At 34.1% G+C, this 14,441-nt stretch overlaps 1 protein-coding gene across 3 annotated transcripts in view; it reads right to left on the bottom strand.

Annotated features, from left to right (window-relative positions):
- The window catches only part of LOC106640888 (uncharacterized), a 176,973-nt gene extending 162,696 nt beyond the window's left edge, over window positions 1–14,277 (bottom strand). For 2 of the 3 annotated variants that reach the window (XR_016293430.1, XM_089597679.1), the window contains exon 1: window positions 13,080–13,101. Coding sequence is in view for 1 of the 3 variants with exons in the window: in XM_089597680.1 (XP_089453806.1) it covers window positions 13,080–13,148; window positions 14,261–14,276 (85 nt within the window). In the remaining 2 variants the exon portion in view is untranslated. Of the gene's footprint in view, window positions 1–13,079; window positions 13,149–14,260 lie in introns of those variants that run through there. The other variant, XM_089597680.1, reaches the window with a different exon arrangement.
- Between the last annotated feature and the right edge of the window lie 164 nt (window positions 14,278–14,441).

Here is a 14,441-nt window from a genome sequence, read left to right as displayed (position 1 = left end):
GCTCTTTACGAGGCATCGTTCTGGCAAGGGGAAGTACTCTATCATGAAAAACCGTCAGCTTAAAACGACCGACATATTTTCCCTATAACTCCACTCTGTGTACACATCAACTGCACACATATTTCTATAGTTACAGAGATGGTTGGCATTCATAGTCGTTGGAGGTGATGACTGTTGTTAATGCAGTGGCCATTGCTCATTAGATAAAATAAAATTAAGTCGTACGATCTTGGAGGGTGATTAAATCTCACCATCACGGGGGCCTCCACGACTTCACTCACGACCAGGATTTCCACATTTTATCGCGAATTGGGCTGAATGAAAAGAATTTTCACGGTTCAAGTTTTTCTTGTGGTTTAAAATGTATAATAATCACATGACAAGCAAAAACTAATCTTACTGGAAAAATGACAAGAAAAGTATTTTATTTATAATCATTTTTTAAAGAAACAACTGTTTTTACGTTGACTGCAAGCCTAAATATATGCACATTTTAGAAAAATATATTTTGATTTCTTATTACAAGGAATTTATTTTATTACCGTCCGGGGTATTATTTTATTAATTATCAAACCAATAACCCTTAAATTCAATCGTTTTACATAAATTTGATTTTTAAGGTGGCTTGAGCGATTTTTATCGGCTTGATCGAAACCTCTGAAATTCTGAATTATGTGAATCAAGTATGCCAAATTCATTTGCGATAATTCACGATAAAATTTGTATTTTAATGTATATGTATTAACTTGCCAATAAATATTAACAGGCAGTTTTATGATAAAAAAAATATTATCTAATTTTTTTGTCTCTAATGTTTAGTAACAAATTAAAAACTAATGAGATACACGTAAACGCAAAAACAAGAAATGTGATTAAAGACTCTATGATTACAGGATTATTGGGTTGATGAAACATTAATTAATGACAAAATTTCTAATCATAAGGTAATTCGAAGCGCTTACTGGCCATGTCATGAGTTAATAAAGTATTAATATACAACGTAAGTACCAATTACCAGGTAATCTGAGGTGCTTACTGGCCACCTTATTGTTTATTAAAAAACTATTTAATAACACAAGCGCCAAAATGATGAGCAAGATAACTCAAGTCGCGTTCTGATCACTGAATTAATTAACAAAGCAATCATTTCTAAAACAAGCGCTTATCATAACGTAACTTGAGGTACTTACTAAATACTTTATTAATTAATAACCTATTAATTCATTTTAACAGTGCCAACCCAAGGAAAACTATTAAATACAGTTAGGATACAATTTGTGTATAAATTGAATCAAGTGTTTCCCCAAAAATGATTCTACTTTATCTATATATTAATTGTATATTGCTTGTATATGAGTTCCATAAAACTTACATCAATTTCTTACAATACTGTTTATTTAAGAAACGTATGAGCACACAAACGAAACAAGCGAGCATGGCAAGATGCTTGATGAAGTTAGTGTTCACAAATAAAGCTTTGTCAAAATGCTCTTTAAAAGGAAAAAAAAAACAAGTAGTGGGGATTGTCGACCGGAACTTTACGAAGGTGGAATCAATGTTATATTAAGTAATACTGATAGACGTATAAAACTAGTCACTGTGTATTCTGGGCGTTCCTGTTATTAAATAATTTTTTATAACTAATAAAGTGGCCTATAAGCGGCTTAGGTTATCTGGTGATTGGCACTTATGTTGCGTATTGTTTTTTTAATAATATATTACTATGCAGCCAGCAAACACCCTGGTCATTGGCGCTTAAGTTATTTACTGTTTTATTAATTTGTAAAGTGTTTAGAAAGTGCCAAGAGTTACCTTGCTTGTGATTGGAGCTCGTCTTACTAGATAGTTCTTTAATAATTAATAAATTGGCCCGTAAGGACCTCGAGTTGCCTTGTAATTAGCATTCGTTTAATGAATTAGTTCTTATTAAATAATCAAGAGGCCAGAAAGATCCCCAAATTACATGGTGATTTGCGCTTGTATTATTAAGTAATGCTTTATTAACTCAAAAATCCGGTAACCCCAGAGTGTTTAATCACATACCATGAGGAAAATGCTTGTATGACTGTTCATGGCGTTAAAGAGATCGTGGTTGCTGAGCTAAGAGGTTAGATGGTTTGGGATGAACTGGGGTATGTAGTTGAAGGCTCTGAAATTACCGGGATGTGGGGTTAAATAATCTAAGGTTAGCGAGTTATTGCATTCAAAGAGCTCTCGTTAAGGTGCATTTTATATTTTTCCGGAGGTTTGGAACGACTTTTAAATTTTCTCCAAATCATACTTAACTGTGCTGATAGTAGGGGTGTCTACTATGTACAGCGTCAAGAGTACGATTGGAACATCGGGAATAATTTACCATGCTGGTTTATGGATATTTTTGATTGCTGTAATGTACAGAAAGGTCTATGTGACAGAATCAGGTGCTGTGACATACCCAAGTAGATGTACGCAGATTCCCAAAAGTGATAGATGGCGGATATGTTTACCTGTCAAACGTAGTAAACATGTTACTCCCGATAATAACGCGAACGCTATGGGTAAGGATCCTGAAGATTGCGAAGAAGAAGATTTTAAAGGTTTTGCAAGCAGCAAATTTGAATGTAGATTGTATGATGTCTTGAAAACCAAGTTACTAATTCCTGAGAATGGGAATGGACCGTGGATGTATTCACCTACCAAATGTAGTGAAAATTTTGTTTTTGATAACAACGCAAACGCTATAAGTAATGATTCTAAAGATTGTAAAAAAGAGAATTTCAAAGCTTTTGCAAGCAGTGAATTTGAATATAAAATTCGTGATGTCTTGAAAACCAAGTTACTGATTCCTGAAAATGGAAATAGACCGCAGGTGCATACTTCTACCAAATGTAGAAAAAATCTTACTTCTAATAATGACGCAAACACTATGGGTAAGGATCCTGAAGATTGCGAAGAAGAGGATTTTAAAAGCTTTGCAAGCAGCCAGTACGAGTGTTTCCTAAAAGTGATAAATGGCGGATATATTTACCCACCAAATGTAATAAAAATGCCACTCTCGACAATGACGCGAATGCTATACGTCAGGATCTTGATGACTGTAAAGAAAATTTTAAAGACTTTGCAAACATCCCATTTGATTGCAAATAGTGTGACATAGTAAAAACCAAAATGGTGATTCCTAAAAATGAGGATAGTCGGCAGATATATTCACCTACCAAATATGGTGAAAATGTCACTTCTAATAACGATGCGAACACTATGAGTAAGGATCCTGAAGATTGTGAAGATGAGGATTTCAAAGGTTTTGGAAGCAGCGCATTCGAGTGTAAAATGTGTGACGTCTCAAAATCAAGTTCTAGTGATTGTTGATTGTTAATATTTAGTGCTTTAAAACTTGTTACAGTGTAGTACTACTCTCTCTCTCTCTCTCTTCTTTCTTCTCTCTCACCATTCTGGTCTTCCCTCACATGGATTACACCTCTGCGATCTATCATGGTCTCGACAACACGAGAGAGCTGCGTCTTTAGCGCCTACTAAATGCTTGTGTGCGCTTTGATGTGGGCTACATCTCTTACGGTGTCCACATGACTCCTCATCGTCTCGAGTTAGGCTGGCTCACACCAAAAAAGAGACGCGAATACCTTATAGCGGGAATGATTTACGCTCTGCTGGCACACAACAACCCAGAACACATCGCCAAACTCTTCACACGTGTCCAAGATTTAACCTTACGCCACTCTGCTAGATGCCGACCGCAAATCTTCTACCCAGAGAAATGCTCAACAGTATCTCTGGAAAACTCATTTGTGATAAAAGCATCGAACCTCTTAAATGGCCTGCCTCCACCAATGTTCGTAATTAACGAGATCGCAAATTACAAAAAGCTAGTTCACGTTGAATTAATGAAACGTGATTGGAACGAATGGGAGACCCAAATTGGACGCCAAAACGCCCCTCAATCATATTCCAGATAGTGCCTCATGTCCGAATGACACACAGTCAAACACCACTACTAAACACTTTGACCTTAAGAAAGTTAGCCTCAAACTTCACACCTCAAATGGACAATTAGAGAGATGCCTCACTTTGCCCAAAACTTCGTATCTTATTGTACTCAAATTATGAAACAGAAATTATAACAAATTATTATCCTACTCTGTATGCATTATTGTACTTTTTTTTCCTTTTTTTCCATAAAATATTATGTACAAATGGCCAGATGGGGTCCTACCCCTTGGCTCAATAAATATCTATATCTACATCTACATCTCTCTCTCTCTCTTCCCCTTTAAAACACATAAACTACGCATACAATACTGGTTAAAGACTCTGGGACTATAGGTCTACGGGGTTAAAAAATCTAGAGTTACCTGGTTATTGCATTAAAAAGCGTGGGTTAGGGTACATTTCGTATTTTTTCGGGGATCTATAACCACTTTCACATTTTGTCCCAATCGTACTTAACTGTGCTGATAGCAGGGGTATCGACTACCGTTAGTGCCAATTCAGTATGGAACGATGTGAACAATTTACTGTAATCCTCTGATTTTAGAAAATGTGACCGCCATGGCTGTTAGTTTTAGTTTCATAAAGTTTTTAATACAATGTAGTGCACATGTAATTGTTTTTTGATGGCTATGTATATATATGATGTAAAAATTTAAGTTATAAGATTTTTATATTGGAATTCAAAAATGCGTATCCACAATTTTAAATCAGATCAGAATTGCATGGTAATAATGTACTATCGTAATGAATAATCGTCGTTTAGATTATAAGAAAAAGTATTCGGTAAACAATATGAAAGATGTATACTTTGATTGAGACTGAAGTAGGTATGTTCTTGTAATATCATAAAATTGAAAGATAAATTAGATCTGATGATGAAAGGACCAAAGGACAAGAGAGGGAAGGAAAGAAATAAAGCATTGTAAAAACGTGGAGGAGAAAAATGAAATCGCGATACTGCCTTACGCGCCAAAAAAAAATGGAATAAGTGCCAAATGAAGAAATATTCATTTTTATTGTTTGTAGATTAGAAAGTTAAAAAAAATCAATGCAGTATACTGCATTTACACTAGAACTTTACATACAAGCATAGCTTTACATTAGAACAAATAAAATACATAACGTCAACATATGAGTGCACGAAATTATGGCAAAGACAGGGTAGTAAGTATTAGTATAGAGACTTCTTGGCCAATTATGACGACAACATTGTGACAATCTCACAGCTAAGAATAAAGTAAATCACAGCAGCTGTACAAAGAGATGACAGGAATTCAATAATGTCAGAGAAAAGAATATAAGAAAAATATACAAAGGGCAAGAGTATTAAGTAAAAACATCGAAGAGAACCTCGCGGAAATAGACGAGACGGAGAGAGGAAAATCGAGTAAGGAGTATATAAAAAATATATATTATCAAGAAAACACGATAGAGCCACAGGAATTAATTAGAGAAATTTTTTCAGTGTTTACGCTTGGCTGAGCTGTTTTTTTTTTTTCTTTCGTAAAATTTATTCAACAACACTGAAATGCAACATGAAAAACGTAGTATCGATTTGAGACTATAATGGGGCCTACAGTTAAGCTTAAAGCAAAGCATCTAATATTAAAACGCTTCCGGTACAATAAAATAAGAATTGATTATTCGTCCAGTAGCCTTAATTTGATTAATTAAACGTGGACAGGAAGCGACTTTGCTTTTTACACCTGCATGATAATGAATTATTTAAAATCGCATCGATATATGATGTGTATGTGTCATTAAAAAAAAAAGCTTTCCAGTAGAGCTTTTGAAAAAAAGAAAAAAGTTTGAAAGTTGATAACACTTTTTAGAAAATCTTATGTTAAAACTTGAAAAACCTTATATGAATACTTTTTAAAAATATTGCCACCCACAAATCACGATTTAGTTTAATTTAACGTTGGAGGAATGGCAACAGCTGTAAAAACGCATGTACTAGCACTTGAGCCATTGTGTTATTTAATGTACAGTTAAATTAATTAGATCTTTGGAATTGAAAGAATTTATTTCTTAAAATTTTTGACCCTACGTAACACAAATATCTTGTATTATCTGAAACTCTCAATGAATGATAGCATTATTGCACAAAATAAATCGCGTATTAATAAAAATAATTATAGAAAAGGTCAGAGGATCGTATACTATACTTTGGGACTGTTCTCTCACTTTTTTTTTTTTTTTCTAAAATGCAAAAGTTTCTCATTACATCCGAGACAAAAGTAACGGGTCGCCACTTGTCGACAGGCACGAACTTGCGCACAGCCCATTGGTATATAAATACTCACTTACATATAGCCACAAGAGAAGATTATTGCGGAAGTTTTGCGATAGTGGACGAGGTATGTAGGTATCGGGAAAACAAGTCGTCTATATCACAGGTGTATATATATAGAAAGCAGAGAAGAAGGAGGTGGGGTAAAGTAAAAGGGCACACGACTGCGCGAAAACGGCACTCCTTGCTATAAGTACATGGTACCTGTGGAGCTAAGAAGAAGAAGAGAAGAGTTGCTGTAGTATGCGTATAGTAATGGTATTATCGTACATACACATATACACATAAAGAGAAGTGAACGTGAGGTGAAGAAAGGGGAGGGGGGTGAGTCGACCTTGAATGCCGGCCTAGCCTAGACCTTGGCTGTTCTCCTTCTCCCTCCCCTCCTCTGTCATCCTTATTCTATATACGCGCGGAAGATACCGTAGGTATAATACTTATACACCACTATGTACCTACATACTTACAATCTGTTGCTAAGGCGCGCACTTGCTGGACTGCAACCTATAGGCAGCGCCAGCGGAGCGAAAATAGGATATGCTATGTAACGGGACCCGTTGCCTTCTTCGCTATGCTTCGCTCGGCCGTCTGCTGGTTAAAGGCCGCGCCTCGATCTGCAAGAGAGATGCTCTGTTTTGTTTTGTGTCGCGGAATGATCAACAGTCGGCTGAGATATGTTCGCGGGGCTGCGCCCCTTTTCCCTCCCCCCCACTACTGTCCATTTTGAAATGAGGGCTATTTTTTTTCAGAATGATTTTTCGAGGTTTTCCCTTCTTTTAAACGGATTTTTAGTCATCCCCGAAGCTGTGGACGTGTGAATAACATTTTGCTTTATTTTTAGCCTGTTGATAAATTCATTCGAGCAACCGAATGTAGCTTTTACTGCTCAAATTGTTTGTCTCGAGGCACTTGTGGTGAATTTCGAATTCTAAGGTTTGGGATCTTTTTTCGGAGATGAGCACACTGTCTGGCTTTCGTCGTGGTCTGTATACATTTGAAAATTGGTAGGATGGTACCATGTGATTGTTGGAACTGTTAATTTGGGGTACAATGCAGCTTTTTTGTATTGTACGAACTAAATTTTGTTAATTTAACTTGTTATTGCGATCAAATAATAAAGAGTTAGTGGAGTTTTTAAAGGTAAAACTCAAATTAACTTTTTTTGGAGTAGTATATGAGACTGACCTTAGTCAGTAACTGATAAAATTGTCTACATCATTCGATACTTTTTCTTTAATCCAAACGAATATTATCAGAGATGCAATGATTCACCATTAATGCATAGAACAAAGAAAAGTCAAATCAATCTTTTTAATGATTACAAACGAATAAAATAAAATTAAAAACGATTAACACAAATGTTTTTAGTTTATAATGACAATTCATGTTTAAAATATATTTACTTATCCATTCATTTAATAAACAGACTAAGTTAATTCAACTTAGTTTCAAAAACGTATTAACAAAATGTGGTGATGGCATAAACGCGTAACTAGAAAAACAAGAGAAAAGTAAATTATAAATATATCCCTTTTCACCACATTCCTCCTTTGCCTTGTAATAAAATCCCAAGATTCCAAGAATTTTCATAGCAGTAATAGCACGAACATCAAGATGGAAGCAAAAAATCACGCGTTTCGTGCGAACTCGTAATTAATCTCTCGTACACAGACGAACTTAATGATTCCAAGATAAGAGCAACAGATCCCGTATCGGGATATCTTTAACAATAAGCGCATAATACCTACCCATCACGCATTCTTCTTCATCACCTCCTTCTCTCTCTTTCTCTCTTGTGCACTAGTGTTTGTCAATTGGGTACCTTCCCTCTATAGTCTATACCTAACGTTCTTGGGCGCTCTTGCGGATCGAGCGCACTTTTTGCGGTATGCGCAACAATAGATATGCACTTTACCTCTCTTCTCTTCGCGGTCAGCAGCTTCAGGATATAATATACTTACAATCTCTGTAGAGTTTTACTTGCATTGGGCTACGCGCAATGTAGTAGTGGTGTACGGGTTTATTGGTAAATATTATACATATACACACCTACGGAAAAGCGCTGTAAAGAGATATACTTATATTTTTACCGCTAGAGAGTATGTGTGTAAAAGATGAGTGATTGATTGAATAAAATTTTTATTGGCAGTTTGAGTACATTTTTGCCAGTAAAAGATGAGATTTTTTTTTTCAGATTTAATTCATTTATTGGCGTCGTATTGGATATACATATGCCAAGTAAAAGATGAGTATCACGAACAGTTGTTGGAGACATCTAGTGTTTGCTGTGGTTACTGTTGCCGTTGGAGAGAGCAGAGACTCCGATGGCAAGAAAGGATGATCTGTTTGATTTTTCGACAGTTTTTGCTGAATTAAATGATCAAGGACTCTAATGAGGATACGCTCATTTGATCGATGAGGTATTCATGGACATTGATTTTTTATGCATTCTCAACTTGTAAAAAATAACATTGGTCCCAATTGTATTTTTTTAATTTAGTTTTACGTAAAGCACCGGTGAATTGAAGGATACAGATTTTTCAGGTTTTTGCTTATTTTAAGTAAAATGTAGCCTTAGTAATTTTTTGTGAACTATTAAGGTTTTAAATCTGCAGTATCGAAACATGTTTTTTTTTTTTTTTTTTTTTTTTTTTTTGTACGAAAAAAGTATCAAAAAACTGTTTACTCTGAATTACTGAGGAGAAAATAAAAAATGTTGACAGGTTTTTTTTTTTTTTTTTAAATACACGAAAAATCTGAAATTAATATAAAAACGATTCTTTGAATTTGGTGCACGTTCAAAATTTTTCTTATACTTTTGAAGACATATGGTGCACTTCAGATAGTAACTTTTTTTTCGTCATAAACATTTAAAAATTAACATTTTTTATGGAATTGATAGCATTTACTACTCGATAAATTTTTTAAATAAATGAAAATTTTTTAATGTAAAAAAAAAATTATTATAAAAAACCAGTGGACAGTGGGTGCTTGGGTACCCAAGTATGAAGTTATACTTCTATAAAATTATATGGCAAATAATATAATTTTTAGTATAAAAATACCTTCTATGAAACAGTATTGTGTACGAAAGTAGTGAAATTATCGTGTATATTTACGTTGATTGGGTGTGATTTTAATTAATATTTAATGAGTTAAAATTATAAACAATATATTACGGCACAATACGATAAAAATAATGCATAGGCTGCCCAGTCCAAGAGTGTGCACTTTCATCGAATCTTCCGGTGATTTTAGAACAACATTCTACTGCCTACGCTGATTACATCTGTAACGTCACGCTCACATCCATCACATACGATCCCACACTTATTCCTCGTCCATATTTAATACCCAAAATATAATTGTTTACAGAAAATTGAAAAAAACCATCCTGTAGTATAGATTTCTTCAATAGGGTAGTATTACATGCCAGTGATGTACCGTCAGGACGTTCATCACACATGGGTGTTTTTTTGACAGATATTATTGAAACGTCAAACGTATATTGAAAAAGCATAAAAAATGCCCATGAAAATTGCAGCTCGTTTGGCTGTGCCATTATTTTATATATGTTACATTTAAAAAAATCAGGATTTAACATTTAACCTTACGAAAAAATAACATTAAATGACATTTATATGATTTGTAGAAATATCCTAATTTTTTGGGTACAAAAAATTCCTTTTAGAAAAACCCATCGAATTTTCAAATAGACCCACGAGTTAAATTTTAAATAAATTTAGAAAGAGGGGATGAGGTGTGCGTAAAAGCATGTATATGAGTACATCCACGTAAGAAAAAGAATTGCTAGTTTTATTGTACGCGTTAGCGTTCCTGTCATTTCTCTGAACTATCCTCCACAAACTATGTGAAGGACGTTCTTAAGTCAAAAAATCACTTCAATCACGAATAAAAAAATTTTAAAAGAACAAAATACAATAAAAATTAATTATTTTATTTCTACAGTACAAAAAATTTTTTTGTAATTTTTGAAAGTTTTGAAAAAATATGAAAAAATTGTATTAAAAATTATTTATTTAGTGTAAAAGAAACCAATTGGATTTGTAGGAGTAAATATTTATTAATGAATTGAAAAGGGGCTCTGCTAAAATATACTAATTTCCAAGTTTTTAAAAAAACATTTAAAAAAAAATTTTATTAAGTAAATTGTTTATTTATTAAATTTATAATCAAACCAAATAAATTAATGTACATTAAATAAGAATTTCTATGAAAAATAAATTACAAACTGTAAGATAAGATGAAGTAATTGGTTTTCCAAAGTTAGGCCTGCAGCAGAGTAGGTAACGGCCGTAGCCAGAAAGAAAGAGGTCGGGAGTTTCGAATCTTCTTGGAAACTGTTTTTTTTTCATTAGAATTGGTTAAAAAAAAAAAAAGAAATAAAATTCATGCAATTTAAAACATGTGGCATCATGTGGTGTTGAGGAAATCGGAAATACGTCATGAGGGGCTGGGCGAAGGGAGAGAACCAAGCAAAATCCACTTCCGTCACACTTTTTCTTGAGGTCAAAATCTGAAATCGTTGATTCATCCTCGTGCATAACGCGCCTATAGAAGTATAACTTCAAAAAAAAAGAATAATAATGTTTAATGTCTTTCACTTCTCTCATGTCACTTTTCTCTTATTAAACTAGTAGCCGTGCATGTTTATTTGTTGGTAAAAACCAGAGAAGATGAGTACATTTTGTTGAAAAGCCCCAATCTACAATACATTTCTATTCGAAACATGGGAATAAATACAAACGAAAATTAGGATTGTTCTGGTGTAAAATACATAGACAGCTGGTGTTAAAAATATGAGCAATTACTGATGAGTAAAAAACCCCTCGAACGAACACTCCATAAAAAATCCAACACATTGCCCCCCTCGAGCTTTTGTATATGTAATAATTTTAGCTGTCGCTTAGCAAAATAGTAGTTTTCGTCGGATAAGTGCCACCGTCTCTGGGGCTACTTTGCGGCCCAAGGGACGTAAAAGGAAGCCGCGGAGCGATGACACTTATGTGGCGAATCCTATTTTTCCTACCGAGGGCACAACCGACCCTCAAAAACGCCCGAGGTCGGAAAATTAATTTTAACAAGTGCATTTAATGACCATTAATTCGTACGAAGTAACGAACGCAGAAGAAGGTACAGGGGGTGAAATTCCTCCAGCGGCAAACAGTGTTAAATTAAAACACCGGGACAAATATTTGCAGGGAACGACAAATACGCGCACAGTGTCTATCGAGCGTGTCTTCTTTTTTTTCACGAGCACGTGAAATTTTTTTTTGCTTCCAAGCGGCGTAAGGCTATTTATCCTCGGAAAAGAAGACGAATATTAAAATTCCAGGGCAGCCCGGGAGGGTATTAAGTGCAGATGCTATCCCTCTGCGTGCGGTGGAAAATCTTGTTTATTCTCCGAGACGTATGTATATATCTCTCTCTCTCTCTTACCTTCGGACTACTCTTTCAATTCTCTGTCTCTTTCCTTCCTTTTTACTGAACTCGCGCTAGAAACAGAGGGAAATTCATTTGGCGCACGTACACTCGTTAGGTAAGTTCTTCGTTTTCTTGTTTTTGCCCCCTCCCCCTTTTTTCCCGGGAAAAGCTCGTACTGGTTTTTCATACGTGTCCTGAGCTTTTTTTTCTCCTTCACCCCTGCCAACCCTCCCGTCCATTTTTTTCATTTCTCGCTGTCGTGGAAGTGGATTTTCTTTTCATCCTGCCCCTTGTGAGCACAGCTGCATTAAATCGTGATGATAATGATTATTTTATCAACGATGGCTCTGGTGGGCAGGTATTCTGGATAATTGTGTCGTGTACGGGTTCTTGGGATAATTTTATATTAAAAAATCTGAGCTAAAAAGAGGGTTTTGCACAAGTTGATTCATTGAATGGTTGTCTACTAAAGAAAACAAGGTAACAGTTTTTATAAATTAATGGTAAGTCGAGGCTACGAGACGAGTTTAATGATTAATTCCTCGTGTGTCCATTTAATAACTGAGTTTCGTGAGTATATCTGAATACGAGATTCTTCAAGTCTTGTCAGTACAAGTGATTTTCATTAAAAACCCAGTTGTACTCATTGATTTTTTGGAAGTACTGATTCATTAGAATAGTGAAATTCAAATTAAATTGAAATGTGGCTGATAAAAAAGTATAATATGTTCACTTCGAATCGTTTGTTTTTTACTTATTTGAATCAAGAGAATATTGACCATAAATTATATTTATTTACATTTTATGAAAGTCGGGCACAAGCAGCATATTCGTATGTTAAAAAGTTCAATCGTTACAAACATAAAAAAAAAAAAAAAAAATTATTTCGTTGATAAAATACTATGGTTAAAATTTCGATAAATACATTGTACAGAATTACGATTCCTCATAAATGACAATAACAGTCAACATGCGACCGTGTTGTCATTTTTTAACTAAACCACAATAAACAACTTAGTTAACAAACCTATTGCTTAAATGCTAAAGCTAATGCGATTTCCAATTTTTAAAGCATTTAACACACACTTGATGACAGTCGTTACTTTAGTGGTTTTTCTTGTATTTTTTTATGTATTTATTTTAATCCTATTAGATACAAAATATGTAGTAGATTTTAGTTAAAGTATTTGAGTTGAGTATTATTCTAAATACTTGACACAAATTATATTACAGTATTCTTACACAGGTACAATATGTTGTAAAGAAATTTATAAATAAACGTACCTTTCAAATCTAAGTATTAAATACATGTTGAAAATAAATGTTGAATATGTGTTATGCATGTAACACTTACCTTGCTGCTGAAAAAATGACGAGAAGCGACAGAGTTTCCGTAAAAAAAAGCCGTATTCACTGGTATAAACTGAAAACATTGTTAAAAGAAAGTTAGCTTGATATATATCGTTAATTAAGGTCTAAACTACTATGTTCTCAAGTTTTATTATTACTGTACAAATGTAAATAAAATAGGTTATAGCTGTTAAATTTCGTACAAGAAATACTCTGTAAGTTAATGATTGCGGAAGTATACTTGGTAAATTTTTCTACGTTTGTTATGTAAAATAATTTATCCAATGTGTACTGTAAAAATTTTTCTTTAAATAAATCATAGTGTTCATACCTCCCTGAGATCAGAACCTAATACAAAAAAAATATACAATCTAAAATGAGTGAGGAAAACTATACTACGCGATAAAGCTCGTCAAGACTGATAGAAAAGCTCTTTACAAAATTTTGATTTGATGCGCATTCTCCGAGGTATTGACAAATTAACATTAATACTTTCGGCTAATCACAGAGCGTTTAGCGTCGGGGGGCGGGTTAGTATAGTTTTTTTCCTCACTCATTTTCGACACACGAATATCGTAACCTAATTTGAAAATGTATGATGTGTGGCGATATTTTGTTACTGAAATATGTAAACAAATCTGTTCTGGCTCTGTTATAGGAGTAAAAACAAGCAATACTTATGTATGCTGCGAAATAACTATGCAACCAACTCAAACAAAGCGTTATTTCAATTAAAATGAGGTCAATAAAATTAAATTAAAATAACTATTTTTAGTCTACCGAATTCGATGTTGCAGTAAGTATATTTTTGAACAAACCCATTATCTGTAACTAGCTGGTATTTTGTCGATAGGTTGAGGAACAATAATTTTACAATAATAATTACTTTACCTCGCGTACTAAGTAACAAACGCAATTACACTCTAGCATCGTAAGTAGTAGGTAAGTAGTAAGTAGTAAGAGTTTTTGCGATTCCGTAAAAAAACGTTTTTCCATCTGAATTTTCATTCAGAGGTTATTTGGACAACAATATTGTAGGTACAGGTAGGTATATATATATTTATATTGTTTTTCTCGCGAATGACTTTTATAAACGCCAGTTTGTTTATACATCTCAAGTTATCAAATAAAGCACCATGCATGACGGTTATTGGTAAAAAAAAGTCAAATTTTTTGACAACATACCTGTTCGCCTGCACATCATTTTCGCAAAACCATAGTACTTTGACTTTTTGACTGAACATCGAAAAAGAAACCGTCATCCATTCGAAACCTCATTTTACTGGACTAAACCAATGTGTTATATACAGTAACGTTTCTCTCTCTCTCTCTCTCTCTCTCTCTCGCTTGGTCCGATACTTTTCTC

This window comes from Copidosoma floridanum, unplaced genomic scaffold, assembly GCF_036245765.1.
Source record: "Copidosoma floridanum isolate Cflo_tuat_1 unplaced genomic scaffold, Cflo_Japanese_pri ptg000035l, whole genome shotgun sequence".
Classification (NCBI taxonomy): domain Eukaryota; kingdom Metazoa; phylum Arthropoda; class Insecta; order Hymenoptera; family Encyrtidae; genus Copidosoma; species Copidosoma floridanum.
This window is presented reverse-complemented; position numbering and strand designations above follow the sequence as displayed.